At 31.6% G+C, this 20,525-nt stretch overlaps 2 protein-coding genes across 2 annotated transcripts; one reads left to right on the forward strand and one right to left on the reverse strand.

The window, feature by feature from the left end:
- Positions 1–6,386: 6,386 nt before the first annotated feature.
- Positions 6,387–18,963, reverse strand: LOC132717879 (heat shock 70 kDa protein 12B-like). Its single transcript, XM_060701453.1, has 2 exons — positions 18,825–18,963; positions 6,387–6,617 (listed from the first exon to the last, which is right to left on the reverse strand). The coding sequence occupies exons 1-2, from the start codon at positions 18,861–18,863 to the stop codon at positions 6,387–6,389; spliced, it is 270 nt and encodes an 89-aa protein (XP_060557436.1). The 5' UTR covers positions 18,864–18,963.
- LOC132717883 (uncharacterized) lies at positions 7,804–10,510 on the forward strand. Its single transcript, XM_060701458.1, has 3 exons — positions 7,804–8,302; positions 9,286–9,449; positions 10,124–10,510. Exons 1-3 carry the CDS (start codon positions 7,892–7,894, stop codon positions 10,359–10,361), a joined length of 813 nt encoding a protein of 270 aa, XP_060557441.1. The 5' UTR covers positions 7,804–7,891; the 3' UTR covers positions 10,362–10,510.
- Positions 18,964–20,525: the final 1,562 nt, after the last annotated feature.

Below are 20,525 nucleotides of genomic sequence, written 5' to 3' on the forward strand. Positions count from 1 at the left end.
AACGTTTTAGATGAAATAGTTTCTGACATTTCAACTCTGTTTAATAATTGTTCTAAACAGTCATTTGCAGAGATAACTCAGAACAAAAAATCGAAACAAAAATGTTGATATAAAAAATTATTTCCCATGGTTTGACAATTCATTTAAAAATATGCGTGATAAATATCACAAAACTAGAAAATCTTACAACAAATATAAAACCCCCTATTTCAAAGAATTATTAAGGTCAATTCGTAAACAATATTAAAACACTTTACGCTAAGCGAATAATGATATTAATGAGAGAATTGAAAAATTACGTATGTTAAAACACGCTGATCCAAAACAATACTAGCAAAATATTAATGGAAAAAACACTAAACAAGAAAACATGGCTTCATTAGATAGTTTTAACGAGTATTTTCAACATTGAATGAAGATGTTAACTCAAATGAAGAGTATCAATATAACGGTATAAGAAACTCTTTTACTGAAAATGAGGACATAAATGGCCCAATTACAGAAAAGGAAATATTAGATAATGTTAAAAATCTAAAAACAAATGAATCACCAGGTGTGGATGAAATTGTTATTGAACAAATAAAAAAAATCAATTAACTTAATGTTAAGTATACATAAGAAATTATTCAATATTGTTTTTGACAAAGGAGTAATTCCAGAAAGCTGGACAATAGGAACTATAAAACTCATATACAGAAACAAAGGAAATCCAAAATTACCAGAAAATTATCGCCCCATATCTCTTTTGAATTGTCTTGGAAAAATTTTTACAAGCAAAATAAATAATAGGTTAAATAAATTTGCAAATGACTCAAATGTTATACATGAGACACAAGCTGGTTTTCGTAAGAAACATTCTACAGTTGATAATATATTCATTCTAAAGTCCTTAATCGATATTGTCCAGTCAAGCAGACGAAAACTTTTTTGTTGTTTTGTAGACTTTAAGCAAGCATTTGACTCTGTATGGAGAATAGGACTATGGCAAAAATTAAGACAAGAAAATATTAATGGAAAATGCTTTAACGTTATAAAAAGTTTGTATGAAAATATTAAGTCTCGAGGAGGCACAAATGAAAGACGCACCCCCTTTTTCGATTGTTTAATTGGGGTACGCCATTTTTATTTTCTATATTTTTGAATGACTTGGAATATGTTTTACAAAGCAACGATATTAACGGAGTTTCAAGAGATACAAATATTGAAGGCGTATATGTCTATCTTAATATTTTTACTTTGCTTTATGCCGACGATACAGTGATCTTCAGTGAAAATGAAATTGATCTTCAAAAGGCTTAAGATCAGTTAAAATTATATTGTGAAACGTGGAAATTAAATATTAATGTAAATAAAACCAAGTTTATGATATTTAGTAAAGGGCGTCCATAAATAAATAATGTTTTTAAAAAGGGCAAACTGTCTTGGAAATTGTAAATGAATATAAATATTTAGGGATATATTTCAATAAGAGTGGTTCGTTTTATAAATCTAAAATACAAATAGCTGAACAAGCTAATAAAGCACTATTTGCATTACTGAGGAAAATTAAAACTTTGGCTTTACCATTTGACCTACAAATTGAATTATTTGAAAAAAACTATCAAGCCTATTTTACTGTACGGAAGCGAAATTTTGGGATATGGAAATGTTAATGTTTTAGAGAGAATTCAGCTGAAATTTCTCAAATATATATTTAAATTTAAAAAGTCAACCCCGTCTTATACGATATATGGTGAAACAAGTGTCTTTCCACTCAGTGTGCATATCAAACACAGAGTAATTACATTTTGGGCAAGACTTATTGAAAACATCAATAGTGATGAGCCAACAAAATTATCTTCAAAGGTATTTATTTTCTTACGTAAATTACATATAGATAATAAAGTTAAATCACTTTGGATAGAAAATGTAAAACAATATTTATATGAAACTGGTTTTTCTGGGATTTGGTACATAGAAAGTTTTAGCAATAGTAAGTGGTTGATAAAAACAACATTTAAAAAGTTCAAAGATATTTACTCGCAAAATTGGCGTTCTGAACTAAATAACACTTCTGATACAAACGTTTACAAATATATCGAAAAGGATTTTTCGAGAAGCTGTTACATAGATAAACTACCAAGCAATTTAGCTAAGAAATTATTACTATTTTTGACAAGAAATCATCGCCTTCCAATTGAAAAAGGACGATGGCAGAATATACCTATTCAAGACCGTAAATGTAATATATGTAACGATATTGGCGATGAATTTCATTATCTTTTTGTATGTCCAGAATTTAAAAATGATAGAAAAATATACATAGATAATTTTTACATAAATAGGCCAACTATGTTTAAATTTGTAAGCCTGGTCACTTAAAATACAAATAAACTAAAGAATCTTAGTATTTTTTGTAGGAAAATAATGCAACATTTTATTAGAAATTGATGTGTTTAACTAGACAATTTTAAATCATGTCTTATATAACTATATGCGAAAGATAAGTTAATATTTATTCTTTTCACTTACATATATATACCCAGCTCAATTTTATAGCTTAAATAAATATGAATGTGTTAGGCTTTGTTCTTGGAAATCTCAATAGCCGTTTTCTTCTACATTATGTTATGTGATTCTATGTTTGTATGTATGTATGCATTTATGTAAGTCGCAAGTTTGCTTTTGTTTCCCACTATTGTGGGACTTTTGCATATATATTGAAAATAAAATCTTGAAAATCTTGCAACTTGATACCTGTCTGTGAAACAGATTTTGAAATATTTGGAATTGTGTTTGTGGTCACACTGAAATACAAAATTTTTTAGGTCCCCTGCAACCTTACGTGTTTTATGCCAGAATTTTAAAAGCATGTCAAAAATGAATGAAATAAAGGAATGAGAGAATTAATTGAAAAATTAAATTTATGATTTTGTAATTATTTGAGGCTTTTAAAATAGTAGTGATCAAAACAAATAGAACAGAACATAAACTTTATTAAACAAAACATTATACACAAACACTAAAAAAGATTTTCACCTGCTTATTATCAACAAGCATTTTTTTAACTTGAACATTTAAAAAGCAAGACAAACACAATACATGAAACAACATTTAGTATCAACAACTATTAAATTTATAGTAAGTGACGAGTTTCAGCAATACAAAACAACACCACGTGACTCCACCACGTGTCTCAACCACGTGTCTCCACCACGTGACTCCACCACGTGACACCACCACGTGACTCCACCACGTGTATCTATTTATAGAATTTTCTATGTATAGAATTGTGTGTTTCTATTTATTGAATTTTTAATTTATAAATTGTGTGACTCCACCATGTGACACCACCACGTGACTCCACCACGTGTATCTATTTATAGAATTTTCTATTTATAGAATTGCGTCTCTCTCTCTCTCTCTCTCTCTCTCTCTCTCTCTCTCTCTCTCTCTCTCTCTCTCTATATATATATATATATATATATATATATATATATATATATATATATATATATATATATATATATATATATATAGTCCAACCCCGTTTATACGAAGTGCCTGGGACTGAATATTTACTTCGAATAATCGATGGGTTCGAATAATCGAAATCCGAATATTGTGATAGACGAAAACTACTCCACTTTGACCAATCGTAGCAAAACTACCTTTTACAACACACTTACTTCCTGTAATCAATTGAGAAAAATAAATATTAAAGAAAAGATGCATAAAAATTATTGTATTGACATTGAAGACATAAATTCTTGCATTTTATTCTACATTATGTATCGTTTCGTTTCGCCCAAAGCCTTGATAATGGCCGTGTTGTCACTACGGTATTTACAGCTAAACTCTGGTATTTTCGATTAGGAAAAAGGCTCTCATGTAGCGTTACAATTAATACAAAAATGTTTTGGATGTTTTGACAAATTTACATAAACGTTATGTATGAAAATTATTGCTGTCATCTTCAAGCAATAACAGTAACAAAATCGGTCACGGTGCATTACTTTTCATTTTCGGTAATTAAAATTGATTAAAGAGCACACAAAGAGTTATTATCATGATCGTCTAAATACACGCCTGACTGTTGATGTTTTTCACAAGTCGACCGGTCATTGAGTGGATCTGCGCCAATTTGTCTGGCTTCGAATAATAATTAAGCTGGCTTCGAATAATAGGTGTGAAATTCTTTCATAATTGTATAATCGGGAACGAAATTTTACTTCGAAAAATAGGAGGTATTCGGATAATGCATTTCGAATAATACGCTCGTATTTATATTGATTTATATAGAGATAAAAACGGGACCGCCGATCTACTTCGGATAATGCCGGGTATTCGAATAAAGGGTTGTCGAATAACCGGGGTCGGACTGTATATATATACATTTTTACGACGCGGTCCGTTGCTATGAAAAATCGACCGGAATTAGAATTTTCTCGCGCATGCGCATTCTACGAAGGACAAGAAATCCTTCGCCCTACATAGAAATATAGACAATTCCGAGTTAGTTCAAGGTAAACGGTAGAAAATTATATAAAATAGCTTTTAACAAATATAGAAAAGATGACTTTATAGCTTTGTGGCGAAGAATGCCATAAATAGGCACGAAAAAAGATACTTGTTAAAGAATTTACGATCACGGAACTGACACTGAGATCATTTTTTTTTAAAGAAGATGTGGAAATATATCTATAAGCAAATGAAACGTCAATTTATTTGCTGTTGAAATAGTTCATTTAAAAACAAAAGAAATTATATAACATGAAATGGTGATACATTATCATTCAGAAAGATATTAGAACAGCTAGGTGATAATGCATTTAAAGTGTTCAATATACCTGATTTTATCCTTTATCCGATTTGCCTGTGATGCAAACAGAAAAATTTAAGTCACATAAATAGATTTAAAATAATTTATTATTTTTTTCAAAATCTTGAGATGTTTAGATAGGTTGTTTGGAAAAGATAAACCACATTTTCTCCGTTTTCTCCGTAATACATGTTATTTTTTATTATGCACGTGTCACAATTTTTCTCTTCTCAAAATCCATAAACATTGATCGGTATATTTAAAAGTTACATAAATTACCGTTTTAATAAGCGTAACTGATTAACTATATCACGATATTTAAACGTCCCGGTTCAATGAACAAACGTTCGAGTGCCAATCTGTTTGACACTTGCCGCCTGACCAAGCCAGTTATTTAAAGGAAGTGTACAATAAAAATTGTGTAATATTATGTAATACAGGGGAAATAATTTTTTTTATCTTTAACACACTGCTGTTCCAATTTAGATTATTGATGGAAAAGAAAGTCGTCTAATGATACCTTAAACATAAAATAAACAAAGATATGTGTGTGCCTGTTTTGACCATTGAATTATTACTCCCGCACATTTTCGTAGATCTCTTAAAAATAAAGTCACGTTTTCTGCATTTACCCCCTAAAGTCATCCCAAAATTAATATTTTTTGGGTGACATAACATGAAACACCATATATTAAAGCCTTAAAGTATGATAAACTGTAGACATCGTTATTGCTTTTTGTCCTACGCAGAATGCGCATGTGCGAAATGCAACATTCGTTGCTATGGAAAATCGTACTGTTAAAAGGTCTATATATATGTATATATATATATATATATATAATTATGTCTGTGAAAATAAAAATCTAAAATGAAGATATATGCAGTTTTTTTTTAAAGAAAGATGCTGTACCTAATTAACCGTTAAGATATTTTATTCTTTTCAATTTGCTTGATCTGATAAAGTTGTCTGTAATCACATTGAGGAAGAAAGTTTTATCTGTAAGGCAGATTCCCTCATCAAATATTTTGCTTGGTCTGTCCAGATGGCAGGGACGGTGATTACCCATTTAATATCTCCCGATCTTATATCTTGAAATCTTCTTTTTAAATCAGTGAACATGTCCTCGGCTAAAAACCGAATGCTTGCTGAGAATACGATAATTGCTGGTAGCACCTTTCCCATCTGATCAATTACCTTCATTCCAGTCTTTAACGGCTGTAAAGTATGTGGATAATGCATTCATCACGATTAGACACAATAAATAAATCTCGAAAAGGGTGATCAATCTTACGCATTTAATACAAGAATTATTTATGAAATTGTTATTGAGTCAAAATAACCTGTATACCAAAAAGTCTTATTTAGTTATTAAAATTAAGCGTTAGAGATATGCGAGCATAATCGCAAGGAATAAATGTTAAAATGATAAATACGAAAAGAATACATGTACCTATGTACGAAACGACGGTATATATTTTTTCAAATTCTGAAAATATGTTTACCTGGTAATATTTTCCATACAGACTAGTTTTGAAGTTTTTAAAGAAGAAATAACTCTCGTGTTGTTTCTTTGATACTAGATCGTCATATCTTCTCTATCTTCTCGTAGCCAAATGAGTCTAGGGTTTGACCGTCTGGTTTTATCAAAACGCATGTTGGTGTTTTAACTGTTGCAAATTGCGTGTATGTTGAATACCAAGATTTAATATATATATTAGGCTTAATTTCTTGCTCCAGATCCGAGTAAGGTGCAAATGCCCACCCAGAAAATGAAGTTCCTAAGTCTATTGCCGCAATGAAAATCTCACTGTCCTTCTGAAATAATCATTATAATTATGTTAATTAGTTATCATTATTGAGTTATCGTTACAAACTTACTTTATGTACAAAATGATGCTACTTTTGATACATTAGATGGAACTTAGAACTCTAGCTGGTATAAGAGTAGTGAGGAATTAATATAAATGATACTACCACATTTAACAATTATCCGTTTTATAGTATTTAAAGTTAAATTGTTCATAATGGAAGGTCTGCAATATCAAAGAAATTATGTTGAGACTATTCATTATCATACATGGCAGTAAACCGCGAAATAATTATATGTGGATGTTGTTGGTGAGAGTGAGATATGTGATATTACATATAAATGTATTTATACAGCAGATAATGAAATGATATAGAACAACTCGTTTTTCATTATGAAAAGGATCGTGCTAAATCAATTAGAACAAGATCAACATTTTTCCCTGAATTATTGTGTAGGAATATACAAATGAGATTTTCCTATTATTTAATAATATTTGAAATACCACTTGCCCTTCATCGCTTTGTGTTCGAATCTCAACAGGGAATTTACATTCTTTCATGTGAGGGAGCTATCAAGCTAGCTAACAGAACGTCGTTGGTTCTACTCAGGTGCACGTTCGTGCCTGAAATAATGCACGGAATGGCACCTGTGGTATTCCTCTACCAGGATAGCTTGAACGTCGCCATATGAGCTATATTGTGTCGGTGTGACGTAAAACACAATCAAACAAAATAATTGACTTAGTATCCTTAATTATGTTATGCCTATACAAGCATGTTTGAAGAAATTGACAAAAGGCGTTCTTTAAAGTTTCGTCATAATGTCAATCTTTTCATGAAATATATATGTATCAGAACGACCTAAATGGATTGTTGTTTATGCAGTTTTGTCCATACATAAGCATGTTTTATAACGTTATAATAATCTCAAACTACTACCTGATGTAACAAAATATTTTTCGTTTAAAGTATTTTTTTTCATTTTGTGCATATAAACCTGTTAAGACTAAATTGTAGTCAGATAGAATTTTGCATATATAGCGAGATGTAAACGATTCAGTGGGTATTTTAGTAGATCATATTTCAGAATTTGTTTTGTAGATATATACAGTAAGTATATGTTAGTGTTTGTATGTCAGCATTTAATGAAATGAAACATTGTTGGTGTATAGTCCTTTCCCGTAACTAGGTTACCTCCCTTAGCGATGCGTTGATTACGTCCCCTGATATGACTAATTCTACTTCCGGGGACTACATGTACTTCCTGTTTTTTTTTAACAATGGAGGAAGACAATAGAGTTGTTGATGCGTGGAAAAATGAAAGATTAAATGCATGTAAAATTAACGAATTAAAAGAATACCTACGTAGTGTTGGACAACATGTATCGGGAAATAAGGCTGACTTAATAGAGCGAGTGAAAGGTGATTGTAAGCTAAACATTGGGAATGTGTTTAAGGCTCGTGAATCGGACATTCAGGACAACCGAAAAAGAGAATGTGAGCGGTTGAACACGCCTTTAGGAGAAACTCTTGTTCATCCATCCTATTTAGATCGTTGGAGTGATGATTTGTCCAATATTCCAGATCTAAGTGAAAAGGACATTTATAATTATTTTGTGTATAAATTAAACACCAAACGTCAGTTGAAGTCGAAGGTCATGTATGAGAATAGACACGTATACAATGTGCAGGTAATTTTTTTAATTGTACTAATTTAAAACATGAATCCATATGTTATCTTTATTATTCATATAATTTAATAGTTTTTCATGATTTCATAATAATGCTTCCGGGTCAGTCGGATTTAAACTTTAATTGCCACATCCTTGGGTCAACTTCCCATATCTATAATCTACAATTTCCAGCGGTAGTTACACAAGCGTTAGTTAGAACTTAGATAATGACAAAGTATTTTTGACAATTATAACATAAAAACTTAACTGGATGTTTTTCCAGGATTTTGGGAAGTATGACTCGCACCCCAGTCATCGAATTTAGCACTGGCCCGGTGGCCCATGGCCAGTAAAATTTAGTTCGCACAAGTGAAAATTTTAAGGCAATTTAATAAATATATAGTAGAATTAATTCAAAACTGGAATGGGCTTGTAAATTCAAAATCTTAAATTCATTGACTGATACCCATGAAATTGGGAATTTAAAATCCTGGCCTTATTTCCAAAGAAATTAGAATTTTATTCAATATTTTTATTTTGTATCTCAATTTATATTATTTTTATTTGGGAATATGACCGTACGTATATCGTCTATAAAATAAATTAAAATAAAATAATTATGTTCATTCTTTGTAAAAAATTCAAAGTTATAAGACGTTCAATTTACTACTTCATCATTGCATTTATTGAAAAAAAAGGTATGACTAGTCTCAAAGAATGCGTATTTGATTACGTTTATATAATAGGCTAGATGTACATGATTCAAATGCAGTTAGAACTTTTGCCTGGCAGTTCGGGACAGTACTTTTTTCTAAAGATATCATGACTCTCATTATATAGATTGTGTCTTTCTATAAAATTGTAATTTTTGAGAAAATCAATGTCCTGTTCAATGTACTAATTATTCTTACTGCATGCTTGTATGATGAATTGTTTTAAACAAATAATCATCAAATTAACATGAAATTGGTGTTTAAATTGATAAACATTTATTTTTTCAGGTAAATGAGACAGATGAAAACCAAAGTCACTGTTTTGTGAAATGTAAAGCTATTCCTTCAATGCCAACAACAAATAAGAAACAGTGTCCAGACTACAATGTATGGGTTATGCTCTCAAAGATGACTGGATGTATAAATTCCGCAGAATGTAGTTGCACTGCCGGGTATGTACATATATATTTAATCTGTATACATACCTTGTCCAAGGAAATTAATTGTAATTATTATATTGCCACACAGATGAAAGATAATAAGATTCAAGTTCAAATTTAAGTATTAATTTAATTACAATCATACATTTTGGCACTAGGAATGTCGCCCATTTCACAGGTATATTACTTCTTGTAAGTGGGGAAATTTGGAAATTTCATTACAACACATTCCCAACTGTTATTGAATGATGAGTTAACTTAAACTTTTTAAAGTTACACACCTTAGATGAGTAAAAATTATTTCAAGAAATTTGGTCTTTTAAAATTTTTTTTATTAACTTAAGATCTTAAATGAAAGTTTTCAATATTTAATAAATAATTTACATGTTGCGTGCGATTATTTATTGATTTTGCAGCATCAATCACTATCTTTCTCCTGCGTTACCAACGCAATAAGATGTATTTATGTATATATTGACCGCCTTTTGGTAATTTACGTGGATTGTAAGTGCTGTTTGCAATGTGTAAATTACTTTCTTGTTTGCTTAAAAGTATTTAACTTGTAAATATATTTTCAAAATTTTCATGAAATTAGCATGCTGCTTGCTAATTTAACCTCACGTTTCAGTTAAGGTGAAATAATATTTTTTTATCAAATAAAATATATTATTTCTTGATTTATTTAGGGAAGGAGAAGGCTGTAACCATGTCGCGGCCCTCCTTTATGCCATTGCAGACATAACCGAGAAGAAACGGGATGGAAAATTGGCACCCACATCAATGAAATGTACATGGAGCAATCCACGGAAGAGGAAACTGACACCTAAAAAGTCACAGGACCTTACATTTAAGAAGGTAGTTCATGGTAAAGAAAGTGTTAGGAAAAATTGCCAATTCCTGTATATGACATTAAAAAGCCAGTAGATGTTGAAAAGTTCAAGGACAAGCTTCTAAGTCTAAATTCAAATGCAGGGTGGCTGAAGAACTTTGAGTTAAAATCAGATCACATTTTTCTTCCAAAACTCCATGACATAAAATTTAACTATAGTGATCAGGTGAATCTGGAAGGAGTAATGGAAAGACAATTCTTTAGTACATACTTTGACTCATTGAAAATTACATTAAGTGAATGTGTCAGTATTGAATGTCTCACTAGAAATCAAAGTAGGTCAGATTTATGGGCAACTGCGAGAGAAGAGAGGCTAACAGCATCAAACTCTGGAAGAATTTGTAAATTAAAGAAATGTACAAAACCAGATGCGACATTGAAAGACATTTTGAATTACAGAACATTTGATACTATCCATACAAAATATGGAAAGAGTCATGAAAATGTGGCTAGAAAACATTATGAAAGATTTATGAGAAAATCACATCCTGGACTTACAGTGAAAAATGTGGACTGCTAGTGACACCAGATTATCCCCATCTTGGGGCAAGTCCAGATGGATATATTAACTGTACTCACTGTGAAAACCACAATGGTTTACTTGAAATTAAATGTCCATCTTCTTTAAGCTGGAGAATGAATACACCAGAAGAGTGTGCAACTGATTCAAAGTTCTTTGTGTTTTACGTGATGGAAAGATTACTTTTTGAAACAAACTCACAATTATTATTATCAGGTTCAAGGGCAACTTGGAATAAGTGGACGGAAGTGGTGCGATTTTGTTGTTTGGACATGTGTTGGAATATCAGTGGAAAGAATCTTTGCTGATAAGGAATTTTTCACAAATCATATGGTGCCTCATTTGAATGACTTCTTTTTAAAAGCATTTATTCCAGAACTCTTCAGTTGTCGTGTTCAACGTGGAATACCATTGTTAGTGTTAAATACAGTGTTCAATCATCAACAGGGACTAGCATTGTAGTGCAGTGTTCAATCATCAACAAGGAGTACAGTTGTAACAATTTATCCTATACTTATAGTTTTCACTGAGAAATGTCATAGTGTGTTCATTGAGGACAGGAATACATTTTAGGAACTTGAACTGTATTCAATGAGGAATATCAATAAACTGTTATGTGTTAAATGAGGAATATCTTTTAAATGTTTTATAATACTGCATGATTGTAACTTTGTTTTTCAATGGATAATCATGGCGTTTATTTAGTTTAATATACACAACTGCTGTTGATTTATAAAGAAATTTCGCTTTATATTCCTCTAAAAATGGTGCTTGCTGTATTATAAATTGGTTAAAAATATTTCAGACAGGTTATATGGCCGGATATAAAGGGTGACAATTTGCAATATGACCCTCACCTAGCGGCCTCGGGTTATATTTACTAACAACAGTTTATATAGGGCCATATAACCTGTCAAAAATCTTTATAACTTATAATATAACACTGCTGCTGTCACTATATAACTATATATAATATATATGAAGAAATCTCACTTTTTTCTCTAAAAAGATGCTTGCTGCATTATGAATATTTCTTACAGCTTATATGGCCCACAACCATATATAAACAGTTATATGCAATAAAACCCTCGCCTAGGGGCTCAAGTTTCAATATTTTCAAATAACAGTTTATATAAAAGTCTATAAAACCTGTCAAATTTTTTTTTAATTAATAGTATACCATGGAATCAAAACTCAAACTATTGTATGATATTTCAATGCTCAAGGAATTACCTTAGACAAGTTTGTAATTTTTTAATCTGTGTAAAATGAGGAATATCATTATAATATGAGGAATATCATTATGATGTGATATACTGTGCAGTTGAAAGTGAAATTATATTTTATAATTATCACAGTGAAATTATGTTTGATAATTTTCACAGTGAAATAATATTTGATAATTTTCATCATGAAATAAATTATAATATTTGATAATTGTCACTGTAGTCCGACTATTGTATTTAAAGCCAGATGAAAATAATAATTTATAACTACATGTTAACAGAATTAATGACAGGAATAAATTCAGCTGTATGTTAAGTTTGATCCTTTAGGAGAAGCAATCATATTACAAGTTATTAGATGCTTTAGCTGCAATGAGTATATTACTGCATATAAAGTTTGTTATAACAAATGATTTTCTCTTTGTTGTTTATTATGCATACATATTTGGTCAATATTATATTTTGAAAAATGTGACAATATGACATCTTTTTTAATAATATCTGACAATCAAGGGATGCAGTCAGAGTGTCGCTTAGCCTAGGTCAGTGTCACCTGTACTGTCAGTTTATGTTACCAGTACTGGTCAGTTCCAGGAAGCAGACTTTAGAATGGTTGAAATATAAGCAACATGATTTGTTTCTGAATAAATGAAAGAGAGAAAAATCAGAATATGTTGAATGTATCAAAATTTATTCAAACAAGAGAACAGTGAGCAATCATAAACCATACATGTGACTTCATTCATTTACATAATTTAGCTTTAGATACTAAAATCAGCAGTCTCAAAACATTGAACATTTTATACATTATACGAGGGTTGTCCAAAAAATTCGTGCACTGCAGTTATTGTCGTGAGAGTTTTTAATAAAACGATATGAATTATATATCAATTGAAGGGGAAATCTGTCTCAAATAAGAAAACAAAAGAAAAAGCCGGCTTACCGGCGTGTCGTGTAAAAGAAATGGTCATTAAGTTACCTTAGTAACGTAATACCGGCGCACGACAAAAATTTGGTTAGTTCATTACTGTAATTGTATTAATTATTTGTTGCTTGTAAAGTGGCATTTGCTTTTTATGTTATATAATTTGTTTTACTGTCTAAAGAGGAATTGATTGATGCAAAGTTATTTTGTAGTTTTTTATTGTTCTTTATGGGGCAACGGACATGTAACATATCCCACCAGTGAACGAATATATTGGACAACCCTCGTGCACATAAGTCGCGGCATTACGGACAGACGTCCTGCCTGAACCGGTTGTCATCGTCCACCGACTCTCGCCCTTCTAACAGAGCCTTTGTGCCATTAAAAAACCAGTCTTCGTAATACGGAATCTAGTCCCCGCTTGCCCTTTTAAGTTCTTTGTAAGTATCTTCTGTGTGTGTTTCACCAATATTTGCCACAAACTTTAATTATCGTCCGGTATTTCCAGACGTTTAGCGACTGAAACATTTTCACGTAATTACAATATTGACCGACCTCACACAAATGTTTGTTTACGACTGTTACAATAGGGCAATGACGTCAAATTTTTTCTAGTGACGGTAGGAAATACGTACACATATTTTTCCCTGAATTTAAACGTTTATATGTAGTGTTTAAAGAAATACCGTGATGCATCAAAGTAATGAACTTACATGAATTTTTTTGTCGTGAGCCGGTATTACGTTACCAAGGTAACTGTATGACGATTCGTTTTCACGACATGCCGGTTCCACGTTTTTTTCTGTTGTTTTCTCAATTGAGACAGATCTCCCCTTCAAGTAATATATAATTCATGTTTTTCTATCAATAACTATCACGACACTAACTGCAGTGCACGAATTTTTTGGACAGCCCTCGTATACATTATATACATTATTATAAAACATACATTAATATACATTCTAATCTCTGATGGTAGCAAATGAGTTCACCCATATAATAAGCAGTGTACATTTTGGCATAACTAACGGTTTACACATAATGTAACTAGCACTACAGAATTTCAGTGAGGGACTAAAGGAGGTTGTAGATTTGTTAATTTTGTACACAGTTTCCATACTTTTGATGCACGCGTAGACATAGTTATAGGCATTACACCTTGAACAATTCTGAAATTTTTGATGCGTTCCAGTTTTTGCCTTTCGACATTGTATTCTTGCGTTGGCCCAATATTCTCTTGTTTTGTTTGCACTTCCCTCTTCGAAAATTTTACAAATTAGAACGTTTAAATGGGGGCATTATAAGTTTGATTCCTTTAGGTGTTGTCAAGTCCGAAATGGTAAAGCCTTTGTCAGCCATTATTGAATCTCCTTCTTCGCACAAATCAATAATTCCACATTTTTTTGTCAATTGTTTATCACTAATTGACCCAACCCATAAGTCCGACACAAAAGTAACATGGCCAGAAGGACTAATCCCAACTAGAGATTTCCATGTATTGTGCGATTTATAGTCACTGTACATCGTGGATTTCAACTGTAAGGAACTGGGTGTTTCCGTTCTTATTTCCGTGCAATCAATAATTACCCTGGTATCCTGAAATTTGTCCCTAAAACGTTTTGGCATATTTGCTTGCACTACCTGCTTTGATGGCCACATTATTAAAAAGTTTAACTTGACATCTAAATAGTCTATCCATTTGTTAAGCAATCTACTGCAAGCAGTAGATGAAATGCAGAATCTGGCAGCTAAATCATCCACTAACAGACCTAATCTCAATCTCATCAGGACCATAAAAATTCATCAATAAGTCGAAGAGAATTCGGACGGCCTCCACTTGGTGTTTTGGACTGCTCTCGCACATCTGTCATTTCCTCGAATAATGCATTAAATGTCCCTTTATTAGGTATACCTGTATAAAAGTTTAACTTGGATGGATTGTCCATTACATCTTCAAACATTAAAAAGGGTAACACTGTCTGTTCTGCGGCGTCTTTCAACTCAACTTCAGTCTGTGTCCCTATACTTCGACAAGTCCGCACTGACTCGGTCTGTGTGCTTGTTGTCGCCATCTGTGTGTACGTCTGTGTTTTCAATCATCCTAAAAAATGTAGACAATTTAATGTAAAGATTGAACAAGTGATACTTAAAGCTGCAGAAACAGTGTATTTCTTTTTTAAATTCAATATTATGTTGCAATTACAGGAAAATGAATGATTAAACAAGTAGCTCTTTGAATAAAAGATTTTATGCCTAACAAATCTAAGAGCTCTCTTTTCTCACTTAACATACAAGTAGTCTGACCATGGATCAAACCCAGGACCCTCGGAATACAATTTCCAATCTCGTAACCTACAGACTGAGCTTTCCTGTCATTTATACATCTCCTCTTATAATAACAAGACAGACTCAATGATTTCTATACATTTTTTACAGTGAATGCTGTTTTAATTGATTAATTCTAGCATGGTAACAAATAAGAGTTTGGAAACAAATTTCATCAACAGTGTAAATAAAGGGAAAACTAGTTTTGTGTTTACCTTACTGCACTTGGCGTTGGTACTGGTTCACATGTGTAGTCATAAAAATTTAGCGACACATCAAGGTACGACTGGTTGCATTCCTGAATGAAAGAACCAGGTTCTTCATATTCTGTCTGGACTTCACATTCTGCTTGGAAATTCACAAGATCCATGTCAACCGGTGTTGCAGTGTAAAGGATTTCATGCTCAATCTCATCTTGTTCATTCTCATTCAGACTCTAAAAAATAATGAATAAAATATTACACACTAACATGACATATAAGTTGAACTTGAAAACATATTAAAAGTAGTAGCTTATTAACATGCTACATTTGTTTGGTTTAGTTTAAAAAAAATAACATAAGAAAATGAAAACAATTTCGGAGTGCATTACAGTACAATTAATTTTTTTTTAAATGTTTACAAGTGAGAGTCAAAAACTGCCTGGGGGCTTAACTGCCTCTTTTCCATTTATTTGAAACCTGTCGGAGAGTGTATGATATATTTGGTAAATAAACCCGTATTACATTCTCTAAAGGGAAATTTTACCGAAACTTGGTCATTTGTAAATAGCTTTTAAAATCAAATGTCGCTCACAAAAAAAAATGAATGAACGTAGCCTACCGAGGTTGGAAAGATTTTGTCAGTTCCAGAAGCAGTTGGAAATATTGTTGGAAGAGTATGTAACATGGACGGCCCCCTGCGCTCAACAAAATGTTCACTACATAGCAGTCGGTTTTCATTCCACTGAAAACTTTTCAATACCGTCCGACATCTTTGAATCCACACACGTTTAGTACGTTTATTCTGAGGAAAACGATGCAGGGACACTGTTCTGCCGTCAATTTCTTTTCCCCGATAGATTCCCTTACAAACACAACAGTACTTCAACGATTTCTTCTTCGCTTTCATTTTTAATCAGCTGATTTGTGAGCTACTCAGTCGAGTGTGAACAAGGTAAACAAATAGTCCCCGGAAGTGAAAAAAATTTCTGAGCATGCGCATACGGAACAAATAACGATAACTCGTCAAGGGAGGCAACTTAGTTATGGGAAAGGACTATATATATCCAATAGTTGATATAATCTTTAATTTGCCGAACTAAATTTCAAACGCTAATATAACTTCCCTCGTTTTGTCTAAATATATTTGTATGTATAATAAATGCCGCCGAGGAAGTCCAAAAGGTTTAAAGCTACGGCGAATTCATATAAGCGTTTTTAGTTAACAAATATCATATATAATTTTTTTCTTAATGTTGTCAGTAAATTCGTTTCTAAACCAGTATATTGGTTTAAACATATTTATTTTAGCTCGATTGCTAAATAAGTTCTTGCAACTTATATTAATCACTTTCGATTCCGTTTCCTGGAACCATCCATTACTGGTGTTATAATTATGAAGAAAGATTGGCGTGACCCGATTAGGGCTCGAACCCATGATCCTGGTTTGAGAGGCAGACACCTTAACCACTAGGCTAGCGCTCTCCTCCAAAATTATATTACGCTGGTTAAGAAGCGAATTTACTTCAAATAGGAAGTGGATAAGCGACAAACTTGAAATGGTATCCCAGGGTATTGGACCACAATTATATTATGTATATCAAATATCAAGAGGCTGTGATAAGTAGGTGCAGAGATAACTGTTACGGAATTTTTTTCCCGCCTACCGCCCAACATTCACCTTAAATAACCCGGGTCTGCACCTGTTCAACCCGGCCAAAAATTAATAAATGAAGACAAGAAATGTGAGTTTTTATTTAAATGAACATGATTGTGCTCTTTATAAAATCACCTGGCTCTAATGGTCAGAGTTTATAAGATTTATTATTGAAGAAAAAAATCTTTCGTGGAAGTGAAATCTCGTAAATTCAAGACAATCTACATAATTATGAAGAAAAATTGTCAAATTTCAGTGACTAAATTTTTACAGACTCCAACACCACAACATTAAAATATATAGATATGCATATACACACAGAAAAGGGCATAGAACTTCAAACCGTAATCCCTTTAACCTTTTTTTCTTTCTAATAAGTATTTACTTTTTAAAATATTATCATAAAGAAATTGTATCGATATCCTCATATACTACATTTTTCTTTTCTTTCTTTTTACACGTTTATCCTTCTCCCATACTTCCTTTATCGTTCCTCTCTTTTCATACATATGTTGTCTGTCTCATTCTTGGGATAAGATCATGGATAGGTGATACTTTGAAAAATAGAGGTATACAACCTTTCTGGGTATGAAATTACATTATTTTGATGCAACTGTTGATGTTTACATTAGATTATATGTCAAGGGGATCCACCTACATGTATTGTTTATATATGAACAAGAATATTACAGTTTCAATTTTATAACAGTATATAATGATTTTTATTTTCCTTAGACGATGATTTCAGTGACAGTTATTAGGAAATGTTGAAGAAGAATTATTTTGTTATCAAAGAAATATTGTACACTTACTATTTACTTTTCTGGTTTGATGATAGTTTATTTAACTTTACAAGACCTTATACAACCACTTTGGCCTTATTTGATGAGTTTAGAGGTTAATCAATACAAATACATAAAGTCAGGTTAAAATTTAATATAAAAATGCTTAGAATAATCAAAAATGCCTTTTCCAGTTTTATGTCGGCAAAGATACGGGCGATTTTTTCTTCGCTCGGCACTTTATTTCTCCCATTTTGCTCTAAAACTTTCATTGAATGTTACAAGACACTGATGTGTCTGTTTCCAATATCAAATTGACATGAGTATCATTTACATGTAAAGATTGCATTCAAAAATCAAATATGTGGAATTGTAAGGCTCCTGTCTTATAACTAACATGGATTCAGTGCATGAATATCAAAACATACCAAGAGTGTGAAATACATTGAAAAAAATATAGCTCACTTTAGTACAGACTCTTATCATGTCACGTGGTTTGTATGCAAAAAAGCGGTATGAATTGACTGTTTTTCACTAACAAATTTAAACCATATTTTAACATTTAAAATGTATAATGAGATATAATTTAGACATTATTTCTATTTTATGCGTATTGAAATGTTTACTATTATGACAGAATGTAGAATCAACTTGTAGAAGATGCCTATTTGATAATTAGAAGTTGAACTGGTTTTATTAATTAACTAATAGCATCATTAAAATCATCTATGTATACAGCACATGATAAATAATTATTCATCTTGAAGTCAACAACTTAGAGAAAGGATTTTTTAAGCAAAGAAGAGTAAAATAACAAGACGTCGGCAAGCATTTTAAGTAAAGAATTGTTTAAAAAAAATCACCTGAGCTGATGCGGAGTTGCCGTCTTTCGATGTTGCCATATCAAGAGCACTTTATTGTCACATTATGTATCCAAGGAAAGGTTAAGGTATAACAAACGTACTCTTTAAAATTCAAGTATCTGACTTATCCTGTCAAAATTCACTAGGTAATAATTACTGTTTTTCCTGGTTTATAAATACTTATACGATCTTAAATTGACACGGAAAGTCACGAAATTAGCCACTTTTTAAAGTGTGTTATCAATATATAACAAAGAAATATAACTGGATGTAAACGTTATCCCATCTAAACTTTGTATCACATTACTAGGAATATAAAGAAATATATTTTGACACAGTGACATTATGCACATCCACAGGTAAATCGTCGGTGAACAGGTGAAAATCAAAATTACTTGTCTTTTTGTCTTAAATGGTTAAATTTTACATTTTAATAAGACAAAAAATAATAGATATTCCTTATGATCAACGGAAATGTCTATAGATATTCTTTAGAATGTATTGTGAATGTGTAATTTTAAAAAAAGATTGGGGCATTCCTTTTATAATTTAGATCGTTTATGTATTGTATCATAAACATTGTTCTTTATTAGTTGTTGGTCAATCATCCTTTTAAAAGTCAATATTTTGAAATATACTACTTATTCAACTCAACTTGACAGTGAAACAAATAGCACTATGTCACTTTAAAGCTGCTTGAGATGAGCCAGAATATTTCACAAAAATCAAACTTCACAAAAATGTATTAATTCTGTTTTAGGAAAGTAAAATGATTCGAGATTCAAGTAATAATTTACATGCAAATTACGAGTAAGGACTGATTTTGCAATAAATACCACAATGATTCTATTGCGTGACTGCTGCTTTAAAACAATTTTATCTTTTTATCAATGTAACCAGTTGAACAATATTGGGTATATACATGTTTGCTAAAAAGAAATTAAACTATAGTCAATTGAAACATGTCAATTCGTAACATATCACGTGTTCACTCTCACGTTTGACGATATAATGAAGACACGGTCATTTGTAGAATCAGTTGTTAGATATTACGTGCGTATGGTCGGTAATAGAGTTAATTGTTACATATAACATGTACACGCTTTGTAGTAGCAACGATTGTAAAATATCACCTGTGCACGATCACCTGTTGATATAACGTGTGCATGGTCGGTAGTAGTGACAATATCAACATATTGCATGGCTCTACAAATATAATGTTTGGGTTTGTAAATACATGTATGACATGATTATGCACCGTTTGTAAATATTATGCGCTCTTCGACATGAAGGAATTTAAGAACATTATCTGTTTCTTTAAAACTAACTCCTATCTTCTGTCTCCCTCATAGCCGAATGAGTCATGGTTTAATCAAAGCGCACATGATTTATTTTCCTCACTTACAAAGGGTTTATTTCCGCATAGATTAGAAATTTACTTTACTCTGAAATTATCGTTATATAAATAAATAATAAATATTTCCTTTACCTTATTTATCCTAACTTATTACGTCTTTATTTGTACTGATGAATCAGATTTTAACTTCCTTTCTTCTTTTATTATCACAAAAGAATTTAAGATATTTTAACTGATTTGATATTTTACTATTAACGTGTAATGATGACTATTTCTTTATACAGGCGTCACACTGTCCCGAATTTGGCATCAGATGGACACACGAATAAGGAAATGTTCAAATT

The sequence above is a fragment of the Ruditapes philippinarum genome, unplaced genomic scaffold (assembly GCF_026571515.1).
Source record: "Ruditapes philippinarum isolate M1 unplaced genomic scaffold, ASM2657151v2 ctg1424_1_1_1_1, whole genome shotgun sequence".
Classification (NCBI taxonomy): Eukaryota; Metazoa; Mollusca; class Bivalvia; order Venerida; family Veneridae; genus Ruditapes; species Ruditapes philippinarum.

Bases quoted from the DNA above. Each gene is read 5' to 3' on its own strand.
- LOC132717879 (XM_060701453.1), bottom strand. From the start codon at position 18,863: ATGGCAACATCGAAAGACGGCAACTCCGCATCAGCTCAG. The intron at 6,618-18,824 runs GTGATTTTTTTT...TGATTATTTCAG, and splicing joins GCAACTCCGCATCAGCTCAG to AAGGACAGTGAGATTTTCAT.
- LOC132717883 (XM_060701458.1), top strand. From the start codon at position 7,892: ATGGAGGAAGACAATAGAGTTGTTGATGCGTGGAAAAATGAAAGATTA. The intron at 8,303-9,285 runs GTAATTTTTTTA...TTATTTTTTCAG, and splicing joins GACACGTATACAATGTGCAG to GTAAATGAGACAGATGAAAA. The intron at 9,450-10,123 runs GTATGTACATAT...TGATTTATTTAG, and splicing joins GAATGTAGTTGCACTGCCGG to GGAAGGAGAAGGCTGTAACC.